Source organism: Marmota marmota, unplaced genomic scaffold (genome assembly GCF_001458135.2).
Source record: "Marmota marmota marmota unplaced genomic scaffold, marMar, whole genome shotgun sequence".
Taxonomy (NCBI): Eukaryota; Metazoa; Chordata; class Mammalia; order Rodentia; family Sciuridae; genus Marmota; species Marmota marmota.
In genome coordinates this window covers 367,592-382,605 of record NW_025999964.1, presented here as the reverse complement: position 1 = coordinate 382,605, position 15,014 = coordinate 367,592, and the positions used below count along the sequence as shown (strand labels likewise).

At 50.1% G+C, this 15,014-nt stretch overlaps 1 protein-coding gene across 13 annotated transcripts in view; it reads left to right on the top strand.

Moving 5' to 3' along the window:
• Ppp6r2 (protein phosphatase 6 regulatory subunit 2) overlaps positions 1-15,014 on the top strand; it is a 97,907-nt gene that overhangs the window by 69,245 nt on the left and 13,648 nt on the right. For 9 of the 13 annotated variants that reach the window (XM_015506902.2, XM_048803187.1, XM_048803182.1 and 6 more), the window contains 8 exons: positions 2,820-2,957; positions 3,073-3,147; positions 4,119-4,184; positions 5,409-5,521; positions 5,895-6,008; positions 8,509-8,635; positions 9,801-9,953; positions 14,371-14,586. In XM_015506902.2, the coding sequence (XP_015362388.1) occupies positions 2,820-2,957; positions 3,073-3,147; positions 4,119-4,184; positions 5,409-5,521; positions 5,895-6,008; positions 8,509-8,635; positions 9,801-9,953; positions 14,371-14,586 (1,002 nt within the window). The remainder of the gene's footprint in view (positions 1-2,819; positions 2,958-3,072; positions 3,148-4,118; positions 4,185-5,408; positions 5,522-5,894; positions 6,009-8,508; positions 8,636-9,800; positions 9,954-14,370; positions 14,587-15,014) is intronic. The other 4 variants (XM_048803179.1, XM_048803178.1, XM_048803186.1 and 1 more) reach the window with 1 other exon arrangement.

The following is a 15,014-nucleotide window of genomic DNA, read 5'->3' as shown; positions in this document are numbered from 1 at the left end:
AGCTGTTCTCATTCACTCGTCAGAATTCCTCTGTTCGAAGGATGTATAATGTGGCCCTGTTGCAGTCCTGATATTGTTACTTAAATCTTCTGTTTTGTTCTTGGTCTTTCTAGAGACTTAGTCATCCTTTTCAGAATGCCTTCCTCCTCTCTCACTTCGTCATCTTCCCCTTTTTCTGTTCTTCCCCTCAGTCTTCCTCCCATCTTCTTACTCATCTGTCTGAGTCCCTTTTCTGTTGTTGTAACTGAATGCTACAAAGTGGGTAATTTATTTATTTTTATTTTTAATTTTTTTTTTTTATTTGTGCAGCTGGGCGTGGTGGCACATGCCTCTAATCCCAGCGGCTCAGGAGACTGAGGCATGAGGATCACAAGTTCAAAGCCTGCCTCAGCAAAAACAAGGCGCTTGGGGCTGGGATTGTGGCTCAGTGATAGAGCACTCGCCTAGTGCAGGTGAGGCACTGGGTTCGATCCTCAGCACCCCATAAAAATAAATAAATAAATATAAAGGCATGTGTCTATCTACAACTAAAAATAAATAATTAAATTTTAAAAAGGAACTAAGCAACTCAGTGAGACCCTGTTTCTAAATAAAATACAAAATAGGACTGGGGATGTGGCTCAGTGGTCAAGTGCCCTCTTGAGTTCAATCCTTGGTACTCAAGTGGGAAAAAAAGTGTATTTTGACATATTATACACACATGGAATAAAATTTATTCTAATTAGGATCCCATTCTTGTGATTGTACATGATGTGGAGTTTCACTGATTGTTATTCATATGTGAACACAGTAAAGTTCTGTCCCATTCATTCTACTGTCTTTCCTATTCCTATCCCCTCTCCCTTCCCTTCATTTCCCCTGTCTAAGCCACTGAGCTTCCATCTGCCCTGCCCACCTTATTGTGTGTCAGCATCCACATATCAGAGAGATAATTCAGCCCTTGGTTTTCCGGGTCTGACTTATTTTACTTAGCATGATAGTCTCCAGATCCATCTGTTTACCAGCAAATGCCATAATTTCATTCTTCTTTATGGCTGAATAATATTCATAGGTAATTTATAAGGAGACTTATTTCTCCTGGAGACTGGGAGGCTCAAGGTCAAGGGTCTGCATCCAGGAAGGGCAGAGTCCAAAGGAGGCCCAGGGCACCACATGGCAAGACAAAGCAGTCTCTTCTCCTCATGAACCTGCTGGTGTAAGCATGGACCCCTCATGACTTCATCTGATTCCAGTCACCTCCCAAAGCCCACCTCCGGATGAAACCATCTGAGTCCCATTTCCCTAGTGTTGAAGATTGAATACCAGAGAAATGCCAAGGCAAGAGCAAAAAGTTTTATTTAAAGAATAGAACAGAGGGGCTGTGGTTCAGTGGAAGAGTGCCTGCCTAGTGTGCCTGAGGCACTGAGTTCAAACCTCAGCACTACATAAAAATAAAAAAATAAAAAATAGAATAAAGGCATTCTGTCCAACTACAAAAAAAAAAAAATTAAAAAAGAACAGAGCTGGACGCGGTAGTACACACCTGTGTTCCCAGCGACTCGGGAGGCTGAGGCCGGAGCCAGCCTCAGCAGCTTAGTAAGGCACTTAGCAACTCAACAAGACCCTGTCTCTAAATAAAATGTAAAAAAGAGATGGGGCTGGGGATGTGGTTCAGTGGTTAAGTGCCCCTGGGTTCAATCCCCAGACCAAAAAAACAAAACAAAAAAAGAAAGAAAAAGAACAGAGAGAGAGAAGGACGAGGCTCCTCTGGAGAGGAAGGGTTCCAAGTTGGCGTCCCAGTGAAGTGGGGGTGTCCTGCCCCTTTTATACATTTCAGATTTCCTTTGTTCTCAAGCCCTCTCTTCCTCCCATCCTGCCTACAAGACCCAAAAGGTGGAGTAATCCCAGGGCAGAAGGAGGCTGCCCAGAGGTACAGGCAGGAGGGGAGCTGCCCAAGGGTCTGCTCAGTAACAGCTCCTTGCAGGGAGGAACAGTCCCCTAGAGACAGGTGACCTTGGCAACTGGTTGAAGGCGGGGAAGAGTCCTGAAGGTATTAACACTGTATTTCCTTTCCTTTCCAACCAGAACCAGCCCCCATCTTCCCCATCTGACCCCTCGTTCATGACCTACAGGGACTGTCCTATTGCCACCTCCCCCCAAATACCTTAACATATGTTAATTTGGGAATTGAACTTATAGCATTTGAAGTTTGGGACCATATTCAAACTACAGCATCATCTCAGCAACAGTCTGAGATTCCCCGAGTGCCCATCTTTTTGGGCAAAGTGCTGGATCTACCTCAGCCTCCAGCCCATGTCCCTTATCTACACCTGGCTGGGCTGAGTTTGCAGATTCGTGGCAGACAGGTCTGAGCCCAGAGTTCACATGTCTCCTCTGCTGCTCTGATCTGCACCTGAGCAGCCGCCTCTTCATTTGGGGTGCTGTTTCCCTGCTCCGAGGCTCATTTTGTTATCCACATTGATGTCTTGTTGAGAGGTGGTCACCACCCACCTCTTTTTTCCTAAAGCTTCAGCCACTCCTGGGTTCTTGCAGGAGCTGTCCTCCTATACACTCCTGCTCCCTGGGGTTTGTACTCCAGGCTTCCTCCCCCCTCACTCCTCTGCACCACCATCCTTCCTCCACAGTGGCCTTCCTCCCCCGGCAGCACGTCTGCACCATTTGTTTCTAGGAAACCTCAACATGGCTGTGCATAGCAGCCAAGCACACTCCTCATGCACACTGTAACTGAAGATCAGTCTTTCTCATGAAAGTCCTTGGATGAAGTACCCCTTCATCATCAGGGGTGGCCCTGCTTGCTTACTAGATGTGCTTGATTTCAGGTGATTACATTCTTGAAGAAGAAGGACAAGTTCATAAGCCTGGTGCTGAAGCACATGGGCACCTCGGCCCTCATGGACCTGCTGCTACGCCTGGTCAGCTGTGTGGAGCCAGCTGGGCTCCGCCAGGAGGTCCTACATGTGAGTGCCTGGGGGATCGCCTCCCACTCTCTCAGTGCCAAGTGCCCTGCCCCCAGCTCTCCAGCAGCCCCCCAGCACCATCAGGGCTCCTTCCTGAAACTTTGTCCTATCTCAGCCCATTCAGGAGCAAAGAGCATGCAGGTTTCTTCTTCCTCAACACTCTCTGGCCCCTGCTGTATACAGAAACCAGGTGAACTCTCTTTGCCTCCAGCCCTGTCCTCACCTCTCGGCCTGGCCCCTGAGGCGCCCACCCAGACTTTGGTGCATAGTGAGGTGTGGGCTCTAAGCCTGGGTGATCCATGAGGAAGGCCTGAGCTGGTGGTGGCTCCACAGAGACCAATCACCTGCTCCAGGTTTGGACAGACCATGAAAGGGGCTGTCGGCCTGGAAAGAGCGGGCTTCCCAGCCCCAGGGGGAACTTGGGTTGGCTCTTGTTTGGCACACTATGTTCATACTACATATTTGAAGTAAAATAAAGTGGGCTTTGGGGGCTTTGCCCTTTTCTGTCCTGGGGAATCAGGTGTCACCAAGTGGGGTGTCCTCACTTTAGGCTGGTAGTTCACTTCTCTGTGAGGCCGCCTACACAGTGAGCACAGCAGGCATATTGGCCCTGGTGCCAGCTGCTGGGAAGCCTGCGTGACTCTGCCACTGTCCCCCACCCACGGGTCTCTTCACTCAGTTTGCAGAGCAGCCCTGCAGGGGCAGCATCCCATCTCCAGACAAGGAGACTGAGGCACCTGGTGCCAAGGGCATGGGAGGGACAGGTGCACCAGCCGCACGGTGCCCACACCGCCACCCAGCCCACTGCCCGCCCCACTGCAGCCCTGCAGGCACAACAGCGTCGCTGCTTGTCCTGACCCCAGCAGCAAGGCCCGTGCTTTCCAGGCTCCATGTCTTGCTGGGCTCCAGGGCTGCAGCTCATTCTGGGTGTCTACACGCTGGCCTTCAGACAGACAGATGGTGGTGCACCCTTTAAACTCTGGGCCGCTCCCAGAGTTGAGGCCTGGTGTTCTTTGGGTTCTTCCTGGGTCTGGGGAACAGGGTGTCGGTCAGAGTCTCTATCCCAGGTAACCTGGTGTTTGGGTTTTTACTGCACTGGGGACCTTCCTTTCATTTAATTAGATGTAAGCAGAGCGGTTCACAGGCATTTTTCCCTTTCAGTGGCTTAATGAAGAAAAAATCATCCAGAGACTCGTAGAACTGATCCATCCGCATCAGGATGAAGACGTGAGTGACTCTGAACCAGCTTCTCTCAGGAAGGCCCTGCACCTGGCTGTCGGAGCACCTGCTGCCACTCTGGAGCTGGCAGGCCACTCCCTTCCTCTGATGAGACCAATGAGATACTTCCCTTCCTTTAATCAGTGCTGATGTCTAGGCAGTATTTTGTTTACTGAAAATCAATATATAACATTGTTAGAAGTATAATTCAGTAGCAGAGCCCTTGCCTTGTATTCATGAGGCTCTGGGTTTCATGAGGAGCACTGCAAAAAGGAAAAAAAAAAAAAAAGCACATGATTTCAGAGGGACTAATGAGGTCTAACTGTCCCAGTCCTAAGCTCTCTGAAAAAATAAAACTGATACATGTATATATATTATAAAAAACAATTTTAACAGAATAGAGTTATCTGTGGCTGAATGACAAATATGAAGCTGAATTGTGATGCAAAAGTAGTCTTTAAATTTTTTTAGTTGTAGTTGGTACGGTACTTACATATTTTTATGCAGTGCTGAGGATCAAACCCAGTACCTCACATGTGTGAGGCAAGTGCCCATCACTGAGCCACAGCCCAGCCCCTACAAAAGTACTTTTTGTCTCTAGCAGTGTTAGTTTGTGCAGCTAGGGATCTGGCCACGCCTAGTGGCTTCTGTGCTGAGGGTATCACACAAGACTGCCATTGCCTCGGGGCTCCACGCCAGGGTCCAGGTCTATAGTCTGAGGGACTTGGTTGCATTCAGCTCCTGTCCTTCCCTCAGCTCTGTGCCACAGGGGCTCGTGCTGAGGGGTAGCTCATCTCAGCAGGAGCAGCCGTCATTGGCTGCATTCTCTTTAGGCTTGAGTGACCAGGTCTAGTCCACACTCAAGGAGACAGATTTACAAGGGCATAAATTCCAGGAGGGGATGGTTGGGGGCTTATTAAACTTAAAATACAAAACCATCAACATCATCATATATTCAGCATATTGCAGAACAGGGATCAAAGCTGTAGAAGGACATCTGTGTAGCATATTTGCCCATCTGGGGCTTGTGTTTAATTCCTGGGGTGGCTCAGCACAGCTAAAATCCTAGTCTAACCAGATCTACATCTTGACAATGGGCACAGCAGACAGTCTGTGAGTCTTTGCAAAAACCTGGCTCAGAGAAGGCCTGACTCATCAGGGGTGCCTGTAGTGGGCCAGGGGCTGGTTTCTGGCAGCTGTCCTAGGCTGAGGACTGCTTCCCTGTCTTTTCAGAGGCAGTCAAATGCTTCTCAGGCACTCTGTGACATTGTCAGGCTGGGCAGAGACCAGAGCAGTCAGCTACCAGAGGCTCTGGAACCAGATCCCCTCCTCACAACATTGGAATCGTGAGTGCTGGTGGGCCTGGTGTGGAGGGCCTCGCTCTGAGCTGTGGGGATGTCTTGGGGCCCACTCTGAACACCAGGAATGCTGCCACCTGCTCAGATGCAGCACCTCAGGCTCAAAGCCCAGGGAGGAGGGCCCAAGCAGTGCTGGAGCCAGTGGGCAGGGGCACTATGCAAGCCTTGGCCACTGGCCCACGCTGCTTGCTTATGTGTACCTCTGTGACCAGATCAGGCAGGCAGCACACTGTCTCCTCTGAGCGGTGCCAGAGTGAGGCCCCTGCTGGGTCAGGGTGAGGTGGGAGCTCTCGGGGAAGGAAGTGTCCTTGCAGTGTCTGTTCCTGCTCTGACAGGCAGTGATGGCGTGTGTGTCCAACAGGCAGGACTGTGTGGAGCAGCTGCTGAAGAACATGTTTGATGGAGAGCAGACCGAGAGCTGCCTGGTCAGTGGGACGCAGGTGCTGCTCGCCCTGTTGGAGCCCAGGCGGGCAGGGTGAGCCTCTCCCCCAGAAGTGGTGTGTGCTGCTCCCATGTGACCACTGTGGCTGTCCAGAGTGGTCACACTGTGCTGTTTGTGTTTTGTGAACTTTTGCCTACACAAGTGAAAGTGTGGATAGAGGCCCCTGGTCAGAAAGGTCAACTTCACATCTGTGGCCAAGTCCTCTTTGACCCTGACCATCAGGCATGTCCCCTGCAGCTGGAAGGCACACATTGCCACCAGTTTGCAGAGGTGTATAGAATAGATGTGGTTTTCCCAGGACTGTCCTGACAAGTTCCCACAGCTCATGTGGGTGCGTGCACGTGTGTGTGTGTGTGTGTGTGTGTGGCGTACCTGCCACAGGGCTTCCACTCTGACACACAGCTGCTTGTTTATATTTACCTGCCATGCCAGGGCAGGGAGACTCTATTTGTCTTTGTTTCCTAAACCACATGAACACAGCAGCTAACCTGTCTGCCATCTGTTAAACCAGACACTTGATTTCAGGGGCTGTCCTGCACCTCTTTCATTTACCAGGTACATTCAGCACCTACCATGTTGCTAGCACAAGAGCCCTAGGAGACAAACATAACAGAAGCATGGCCTCTCCTCCTTCACTGCTCCCAGTTTGGCCCCGGAGCTCAGCTTGTGTACAGAAGCGATGTGTTATGCCAAGTACAGTAGGCAGGCGAGCTTGGGCCCTGGGGTCCTCAAGGAGAAGTCAGCATGGGCTGATGGTGGAGCCTGCTGGTCAGGGAGCTTTCCCCAAGAGGCCCCATGTATCAGAGACAATCCCTCACAGCAAGGGTCGTCCTGGGGTGAGTGGGGAAAGGTGGCACTTGCATGGAGGCCCCCCTGTGCTGTGACTCTGGGGAGGGAGGCCACCACGCAGTCTTCAAGTATAGCTGCCGGCAGCCTGGTGAGGCAGGGGCGGGAGAATGCCAGCTCAAGGTGGGAGGCAGCAGAGCAAGTTTAGGTGAAAGGTCGAGTCCCTTTGGGTTTCAGGGGCTTGAAACCTTTCTAGGACTCTGGGTAGAAATTTCAGGAGATGTGTGAAACTTCTTTGGAGCACATGGGACCCAGCAGACCAGGTGCTGGCAGAGCCACCCAGGCAGAGGAGGCCATCTTTGGTGCCCGTGAGCCTCAGATGAGAGGTTGTCAGCCTCAGGCAGCTCAGCAGGTGCTGCTGTTCCTGGCACCACCCTCTTGGACTTGCCCTGCCCCTGAGCACCGTCTGTGGACCTGGGTCTTGGGACACTCTCCCTGCTCTGCTCTAGCACATGGTCTGCTGTCCCAAAGTGACTGCTCTTTTGCTTTGCTTTGTTTTTAGTAGATTGATACAATACCTTTATTTATTTTTATGAGGTGCTGAGGATTGAACCCTGTGCCTCACGAATGCTAGGCAAGCGCTCTACCAGTGAGCCACGCCCTGGCCCAACTGCTTTTTTCTTAGTCCCACATGTTGGGAAGAGTTGAATTAATTCCTGGCACTGACAGCCTATGCCTTTTTAAAAAGAAAGGGAGAGCCGGCATGGTGGGGCACACCTGTACTGCCAGCAGCCCTGGAGGATCGCGAGTTCAAAGCCTGCCTCAGCAACGTAGCAAGGCCCTAAGCAACTCAGTGAGACCCTGTTTCTAAATAAAGTATAAAAAAGGGCTTGGGGGGCGGGTGGGATCGTGGTTCAGAGGCAGAGCACTTGTATGGCATGTATGAGGCACTGGGTTCGATCCTCAGCACCACGTAAAATAGAATAAAGTTTTTTTTTTAAAAAGGGGGTGCTGGGGATGTGGTTCAGTGGTTAAGTGCCCAGTTTTAATCCCTGGTAGCAAAAAAAAAAAAAAAACAGGAAAATGAAAAGAAATTGGTTAATCTTTGTAGTGAGATTTTTGCAGTCTCTCCCTCAATACCTCTTAAGTATGTAGCTGTTAGTTTATTACCTAAAATCAAAATGTAGGATATTATAAGAGTTTTCTCAACTTAAGACAGTAGGAGTATTGATTTATCTTCACAAATCCAGAATCCTGGGCCTCTTTGGAGGGCTGAGCCCAGCCGTGCATCTGATGGGAGGGGATGGTATAAAATCAGGCTCACAGAAGAGCCAGCCACCTCTCTGCTTTTATACTTTATACATTTAGTTTTTTTTTCTGTGGTGATCAAGTATTTCTTTTATCATCAGAAAAGGTATTTAGATAAATACCTTAGAAATCTGCTTGGAGAAGAAAAGGGACAGTGTGGCCCGTCGAGGGGCCGCAGTGCCGTGCACCCCGTACTTCCTGCCTAGCTCCGTCTCATGGCCATCAGCCAGCATTTCCTGAGGGCCCAGGTGCCTTCGTCCTCTCTTTGGACCAGTCAAACATCTTGACTGGAAGTCTTGATGGTCAACTCTTGAGATTTCTTTTTGGGAGAATTACAAAGCTCTTTGGGGACAGAGGGTGAGCGGAACATGGCTGGGCTGGGTCGCTGTGCACAGGGCACAGGTGTCGGTGAGGCTCCATCTGCTGTCCTCACCCACAGGACAGAGGGCTTGGTGGACTCCTTTTCTCAGGGACTGGAAAGGCCACATGCTGTCAGCAGCAGTGTCCTGCATGGCATCGAGCCTCGGCTGAAGGACTTCCACCAGCTGCTGCTCCACCCGCCAAAGGTACAGTATGCTCGGCTGCTGGGGGACATGCAGGAGAGGCCCCAGTGACGGGGACAGGCAGCAGCAGAGTGAGCGTTGTAACAGCGCCCCCCCCAGACCTCGCCCCAGACCTCGCCAGGCAGGTCCCGACACATGCTTTCCAAAGGCCTGGCCCCATCTCTGGATGCCCTGCCACCTCCAGGGAGGCCCCCGGAGTGGGAGAGCTCACAACCTCCTCCTGCCAGGAGCCTCCAGGTTGGGGGTTCTGCAGGTCGTGGGGAGCCCTCGTTCACTCAGGCTCCTGCTGAGGGGCAGAGATCTTACTTCCTCAGCCTCACCCATTGCCTCCCTGCCCTGCGACCGTCCCTTCCCTAGTGCTCTTCCTCAGTACCCTCCCTGGCCTGCCTGTGACTCCCCTTCCTCAACTACTTGAAGTAAGCTTTGCAGAGGCAGGGGTTCCATTTCCTCAGCTAAGTCAACAGTGCACACCGTGGGCTTCCTGGGGCATCCAAAGTACCCGCAGCTCTGCCACCTCGTCTCCTCTGAGAGTGTTCGCAGGTGTCTTGGTCAGCACCTGAGGCTGTGGCCCCCAGCGAACCCATGGGCATTCACGGCAAGGCGTCCTGATGGGGCTGCAGCTGCCACCCTGTCGTGAACATCTCTCAGACACCCTGACTTATGCCACTTGGCTTGGCAGATGAGAGTCCCTGGGCTGCTCGGCCATCGATAGCCCTTGCTTACTCTTCATGGCCCTGGAGGAGTGGTGGGCTCTTCCCCGGAGGGGCCCTACACACACACACACACACACACACACACACACCCCTTACTCTTTCCTATCCTGAGCCACACCATGGAGCAGTGGCCCCGGCCTTTGAGCAGTTGGCATGTGACCCAAAGGAAGCCGGCAGGAGCCATGCTGGTGGCCGGCCATCTCGGGACTAGGTGGCATGCACCTGTAATCCCAGCTGCTTCAGAGGCTGAGGCAGGAGGGTGCAAGTTGGAGACAAGCCTGAGCAACTTTGAGAAACTTGCCTCGAGATTTTAAGAACATGCTTTTGGTTTTTAAAGAAGGGCTGGGGTGTAGTTCAGTGGCAGATTGCTTACTAGCGTGTGTGAGAGGTCCTGGGTTCATCCCTAGCACAAAAACAAAAACAAGGCTCTGACTGGTGGTGCCCTGTATCCACAGAAGAAGGCGATCCTAACCACTGTCGGCGTCCTGGAGGAGCCCCTGGGCAGTGCCCGCCTGCATGGGGCACGCCTTGTGGCCGCTCTGCTGCACGCGGACACGCCCAGCATCCACCAGGAGCTCTGCCGGCTCAGCACCATGGACCTGCTGCTGGTGAGTGGGCTCCTCTGCCTGCCTGCCTGCCTGCCTGCCTGCCTGCCTGTGCGTGCCTGTGTCCCCCGCAGCTGGACCTGCCGATGGGTTGGGGGCAGCAGAGTGGGGTCCATCAGGGCAGGAGTCCTGCTGAAGAGGTGCTGGTTCCTTGACCCAGCCCATAGTGGAGCTCCTGAGCAGCAGGAATGTGCCTCCACCTCAGGCTCATGGGGAGCCGCCATCCACATGGACCTGCCCGATGGCAGGGGCAGGCGTCCAGTCCCTTCATCTCCCTTCTCATACTCTGACTTGACCAAATAGGACTATGATCGTAGCTCTTAGAAGATGTCCCAGAAGAGACGCTCTTCTTCTTGTGAGGAGAAGGTGGACTGTGGGGTGCCACGGGTGTCTAAGGAGGGGGGACAGGCAGTGGCAACCAAGTGCTGCTGCAGAGAGCCCCTGGGGGTGCTGACTGGGAGGGCGCTGACCAAGTGGGTGCTCTGGGCCTGGACCCTAGAGAGCTGAAATCTCCTACAGACTCAGTCCCAGAACCAGGGCTTCCCCCAGCCCACCTCAGAATTCAGCTGGTCAGAGTCAGAGGAGTTGATTCAAGACCCACCTTCCTTTTCCTTCCTTTAAAATAATTTTCACTTTGTCTTTCTTTTATTTTCACTTTATCCATTTGTGTGCATGTGGTATTGGGGTTGAATCAGGAGCATTCTACCCCTAGTTACATCCCCAGTCCTTTTATGTTTGAGATGGTCTTGCTGAATTGCCCAGGCTGGTCTTGGAATCGCAGTCCTCCTGCCTTGCCCTCCTGAGTCGTTGTGACTACAGGTGTGCACCACAACACCTCTCTCTGTCATCCATTTTTTAATTGGGTGATTCGCCTTTTTTGTAGTTGAATATATATTCTGGATATTAATCCTTTATCAGACATGATTTTCAAATATTTTCTCCATTTTTTTTTTTTTTTTTAATTTGGGTACCAGGGATCGAACTCAGGGCACTTGACCACTGACCACATCTCCAACCCTATTTTGTATTTAATCTAGAGACAGGATCTCAGGGAGTTGCTCAGCGCCTGAACAAAGGCCTGCTGAAGAGGTGTGGTTCCAAGTCCCAGGGCCCTGCACAGGCTGGCCTTGACCTTGCCGACATTGACATTGCCGTTGGCCTGTCTCAGCCACCTGAGTGGCTGGGATCACAGTTATGTGCCACCACACCCAACTCCTTTACTCTCTTAGTGGTAACACACAAAAATTTTACATTTTGAAAAAATCCAATTTACTTTTTTTTTTTCTTTTGTAACCTGTGCTTTTGGTGTCATATCCAAATCCAGTGTTATAGAAATTTTCTTCTAAGTTTTCTTCAAAGAGTTAGATTTTTGACCCATTTTGAATTAATTGTTGCATATGGGATAAGGTAGGTTCCAACTTCATTTTTCACCACGTGGATATCCAGTTTTCCTGGCACTGTTTGTTGGAAAAACTGTCCTTATCCCATTGATAAGGACCTTGGAACCTTGGTCTTGGAAACCTTGTTGAGAGTGGACTGACTGCACATAGACCAGCGTCTGGGCTCTGTGTTCTGTTAATTGGTCTGAATCTCTGTCCTCACTCTAGGGCCTCACTCTTGATGATTGTAGATTTGGAATAAGTTTTGAAATTGGAACGTGTACATCCTATGGATTGGTTCTTTTTTCAGGATTGTTTTGGCTATTTCTAGGTACCTTGAGTTGCAATATTTTTTTATTTCTCAAAAAAATTGCTATTGGTAGTTTTAGAGTGCTTGCATTGAATCTGTAGATCACTTTGGATAGTGCTGTCTTTTTAACAGTGTTAACTCATCCAATCCACGAACACAGTTGCTCTTTCATTGATTTGAACTGGTCTTCTTTGGGGCTGGGGGTAGCTCAATGGTGGAGCGCTTGCCTAGCATGTACAAGGCACTGGCTTCCATCCCCAGTGCTGTAAGTAAATTTTTAGAATACAGAAATAATAAATAGGTCTTCTTTAAATTCTTCTAGCAGTGTTTTGTAGTTTTCAGTGTACTACAGTGCAGTTTTCAGTGTTTGCTGTCATTGGGTTAATTTATTCTTAAGGATTTTATTCTTTTCGATGCTGTTGTACATGAAGTGATTTTCTTTGCTTCACTGCTATACAGAAATGAAGTGGTTTGTGTGATTTTGAATTCTACAACTTGGCTGAATTTGTTTGTTCTTATAGTCTCTGTGGAAACTTATAAGATCATGTCACTTGAGGGGCTGTGGCTTGTGGCTCAATGGTAGAGCACTCGCCTAGCATAGGTGAGGCACCGACTTCGATCCTCAGCACCACATAAAAATAAACAAAGTAAAGTTATATATGTTATATATGCCACTTGGGAACAGAGGTCATTTTACTTCCTTTTCCAATTTGGATGCCTTCTATTTCCTTTTCTTGCCAAATTGCTCTGGACAAGACTTGCAACACTGGGTTGAGTGGAGGGTGAGTGGGTCTCCTTGTCTCTTTCCTGATCTAGGGAAGCTTTCCATCTTTCAGCACTGGGTATGTTGTCAGCTGTGCGTTTTTTGTAGATACCTTTATTATGTTAAGGAAGTTTCCTTCTATGCTTGGTTTATTGAGTTTTTTAAATTAAGAGTGGTTTGAATTTTTTCAAATACTCTTTTTTTATGCATTGAGATGCTCATTTGGTTTTTGCTCTCATTCTGTAATATCATACTGATTTCCATGTGTTGAGACACCCTTGCATTCCAGGAACGAGTCCTGCTTTGTTGTGGTATCTAATTCTTTTAATATAATGTTAATTCAGTTTGCTAATACTTGCATCAGTATTCATAAGGAATATTATTGTTTTCTTTTCGTGCCCTTGTCTGGGAACAGAGAAAGTAAGGGGCAGCCATAGAACTAATCGGAAAGTGTTCCCTTCTCTTCAGTGTTTGAAGAGTTTAAGGATTGGTGCGAATTCTTAAATTGTGGTAGAATTATTTTTATGTAGTGCTGATGAGTCCCTGGAAGCATGCTGAGCTCCCAGGAGAAGCTGCGTGAAGCTGCATGTGGGCCTGCCTGGCCCACCCTGGGTCTGAGTTCCTGTCGCAGATGAAGCGACATGGCCAGGCACCACTAAGGTGGCTCAAGGTCACCCTAGCAAAGAAGGTAAAGCTGAGGCCTGGGCTGTGCTTCTGTGAGATTGGGGTTGGGGGGGTTGTGGTGCCTCCTTCCTCCTTCTCCAGCTACCTCACCAGCTGTGAAAAAGGGCTGCACTCAGGCTGGAACACAACTTGCACCCAGCCTTCTCCCCACCAGCGCCCTCCTCCTCTGTGCTGAGACAGGCTACTGTGGCCTGTGTGAGGTGGAGTGGTGGCAGAAGAGAGGCCCTCGGGCTTAGACTCAGCACTGTGTGTGGGAGATGGGACGGGGACATGGGAAGGCAGCTGCCCTCAGGTGCCTCTGTCCCCCAGGGACACCTCAAGGAAGTCAGAACCTCCTGCCTTAAGGCATGGGGATGTGGGCTTCAGACCAGTTGGTGGGAGAGAGATTCATGCAGCTTCTCCTGGGAGCTCAGCATGCTTCCAGGGACTCATGGGCCAAAGACAGAATCATAAAGAAAATTTCCGAATTCTTGTTTTTAGTTGTAGATGGACACAATACCTCCATCTCATTTGTTTTCATGTGGTGCTGAGGATGGCATCATGCAGGATGCCTCCTGCATGCTAGGCAAGCACTCTGCCACTGAGCTACAGCCCCAGCCCAATTTTTACATTCTTCGATCTGAGAAATAATAAAAAATAATAGGGGGCTGAGGCTGTAGCTTAGTGGCAGAGCACTTTCCTAGCATGTGTGAGACACTGGGTTTGATCCTCAGCATCACCTGAAAATAAATAAAGTGAAGGCATTCTGTCCATCTACAGCTATAAAAGAAATTTTAAAAATGTAAAGATAGATTTTTGCAAGGAACTTACAAAGACTTACACTGGGAAAGACTGGAAATTAATGAGCTAAGCCTCTAAAAAGTACAAAACAGTGACTGTGATTGTGGCTCAGTGGTAGAGCACTTGCCTAGCATGTGTGAGACACTGGGTTTGATCCTCAGCACCACATAAAAATAAAGATATTGTGTCCACCTACAACTAAAAAATAAATATTTAAAAATAAATAAAGGCATCGTGTCCATATGCAACTAAAAAAAATTTAAAAGACAAAATAATAAACTCACAATGGAAAGAAGACAGTTATTTGGGTAAGAGCAGAGATCAATGGGACTCACACAATCCTAGGCAGGAGGGGCAAAGGGCCAAGACAGCTCCTCACAGAGTTACCGAGAGAAGCAGGAGCACATGAAGTCAGGAGCAAGGTTGGGAGGATTCCCTTCACCTCTGTGGCTCAGCTGTGCAGAGAGGATCTAAGAACTCTCCTCTGTCCTCTGTTTTACTCAGGACTTGTTTTTTAAGTACACCTGGAATAACTTTTTGCACTTCCAAGTGGAGCTATGCATAGCTGCTATTCTCTCCCACGCTGCCCCGGAGGAGAGGGCAGAAGCCCATGGATCCCAGAGCAGGGTGGAGCCACCCCAGGGGAGCGGGAACGGGAACAGGAGCCTGGAGACCCACCAGCCCATCGCCAAACTCCCCGAGAACACGATGGTGACCCATGTAAGTCCTGCCAGCATCCTGCTTGTCAGTACAGGCTGAGCCCTACCCAGATGGTGGGTGCCAGCATGGTGGGGTGCCCCTGCCAGACTATCATGCATTGCTCCTATACCCCTCATAGTCAGGAGATGCCACCCTCCTTGACCCCAGGGACAGTGATGTGTGATGAAACATCTCAGTTTCCCTAGTCACAGAACTGGGAACAGAGAAAGTGAGGGACAGCCAAGGAAAGGCAGCATTTGTACCGTGCTCTTGCTGCCATGGGCTGTGGTCCTAGGGAGGTCACCAAGAAGCAGACCCACCTGTGTAAGTGCAGATTGTCTGTGACCAGAATGAAGAGGACAGTGCAAGTGCTAGCCTCTCCCGGAAAGGCCTATGGTCCAGTTCAGCCTGCTGGCTCCCCTCCCCCACGGGCTCCCCTCCCCACGGGC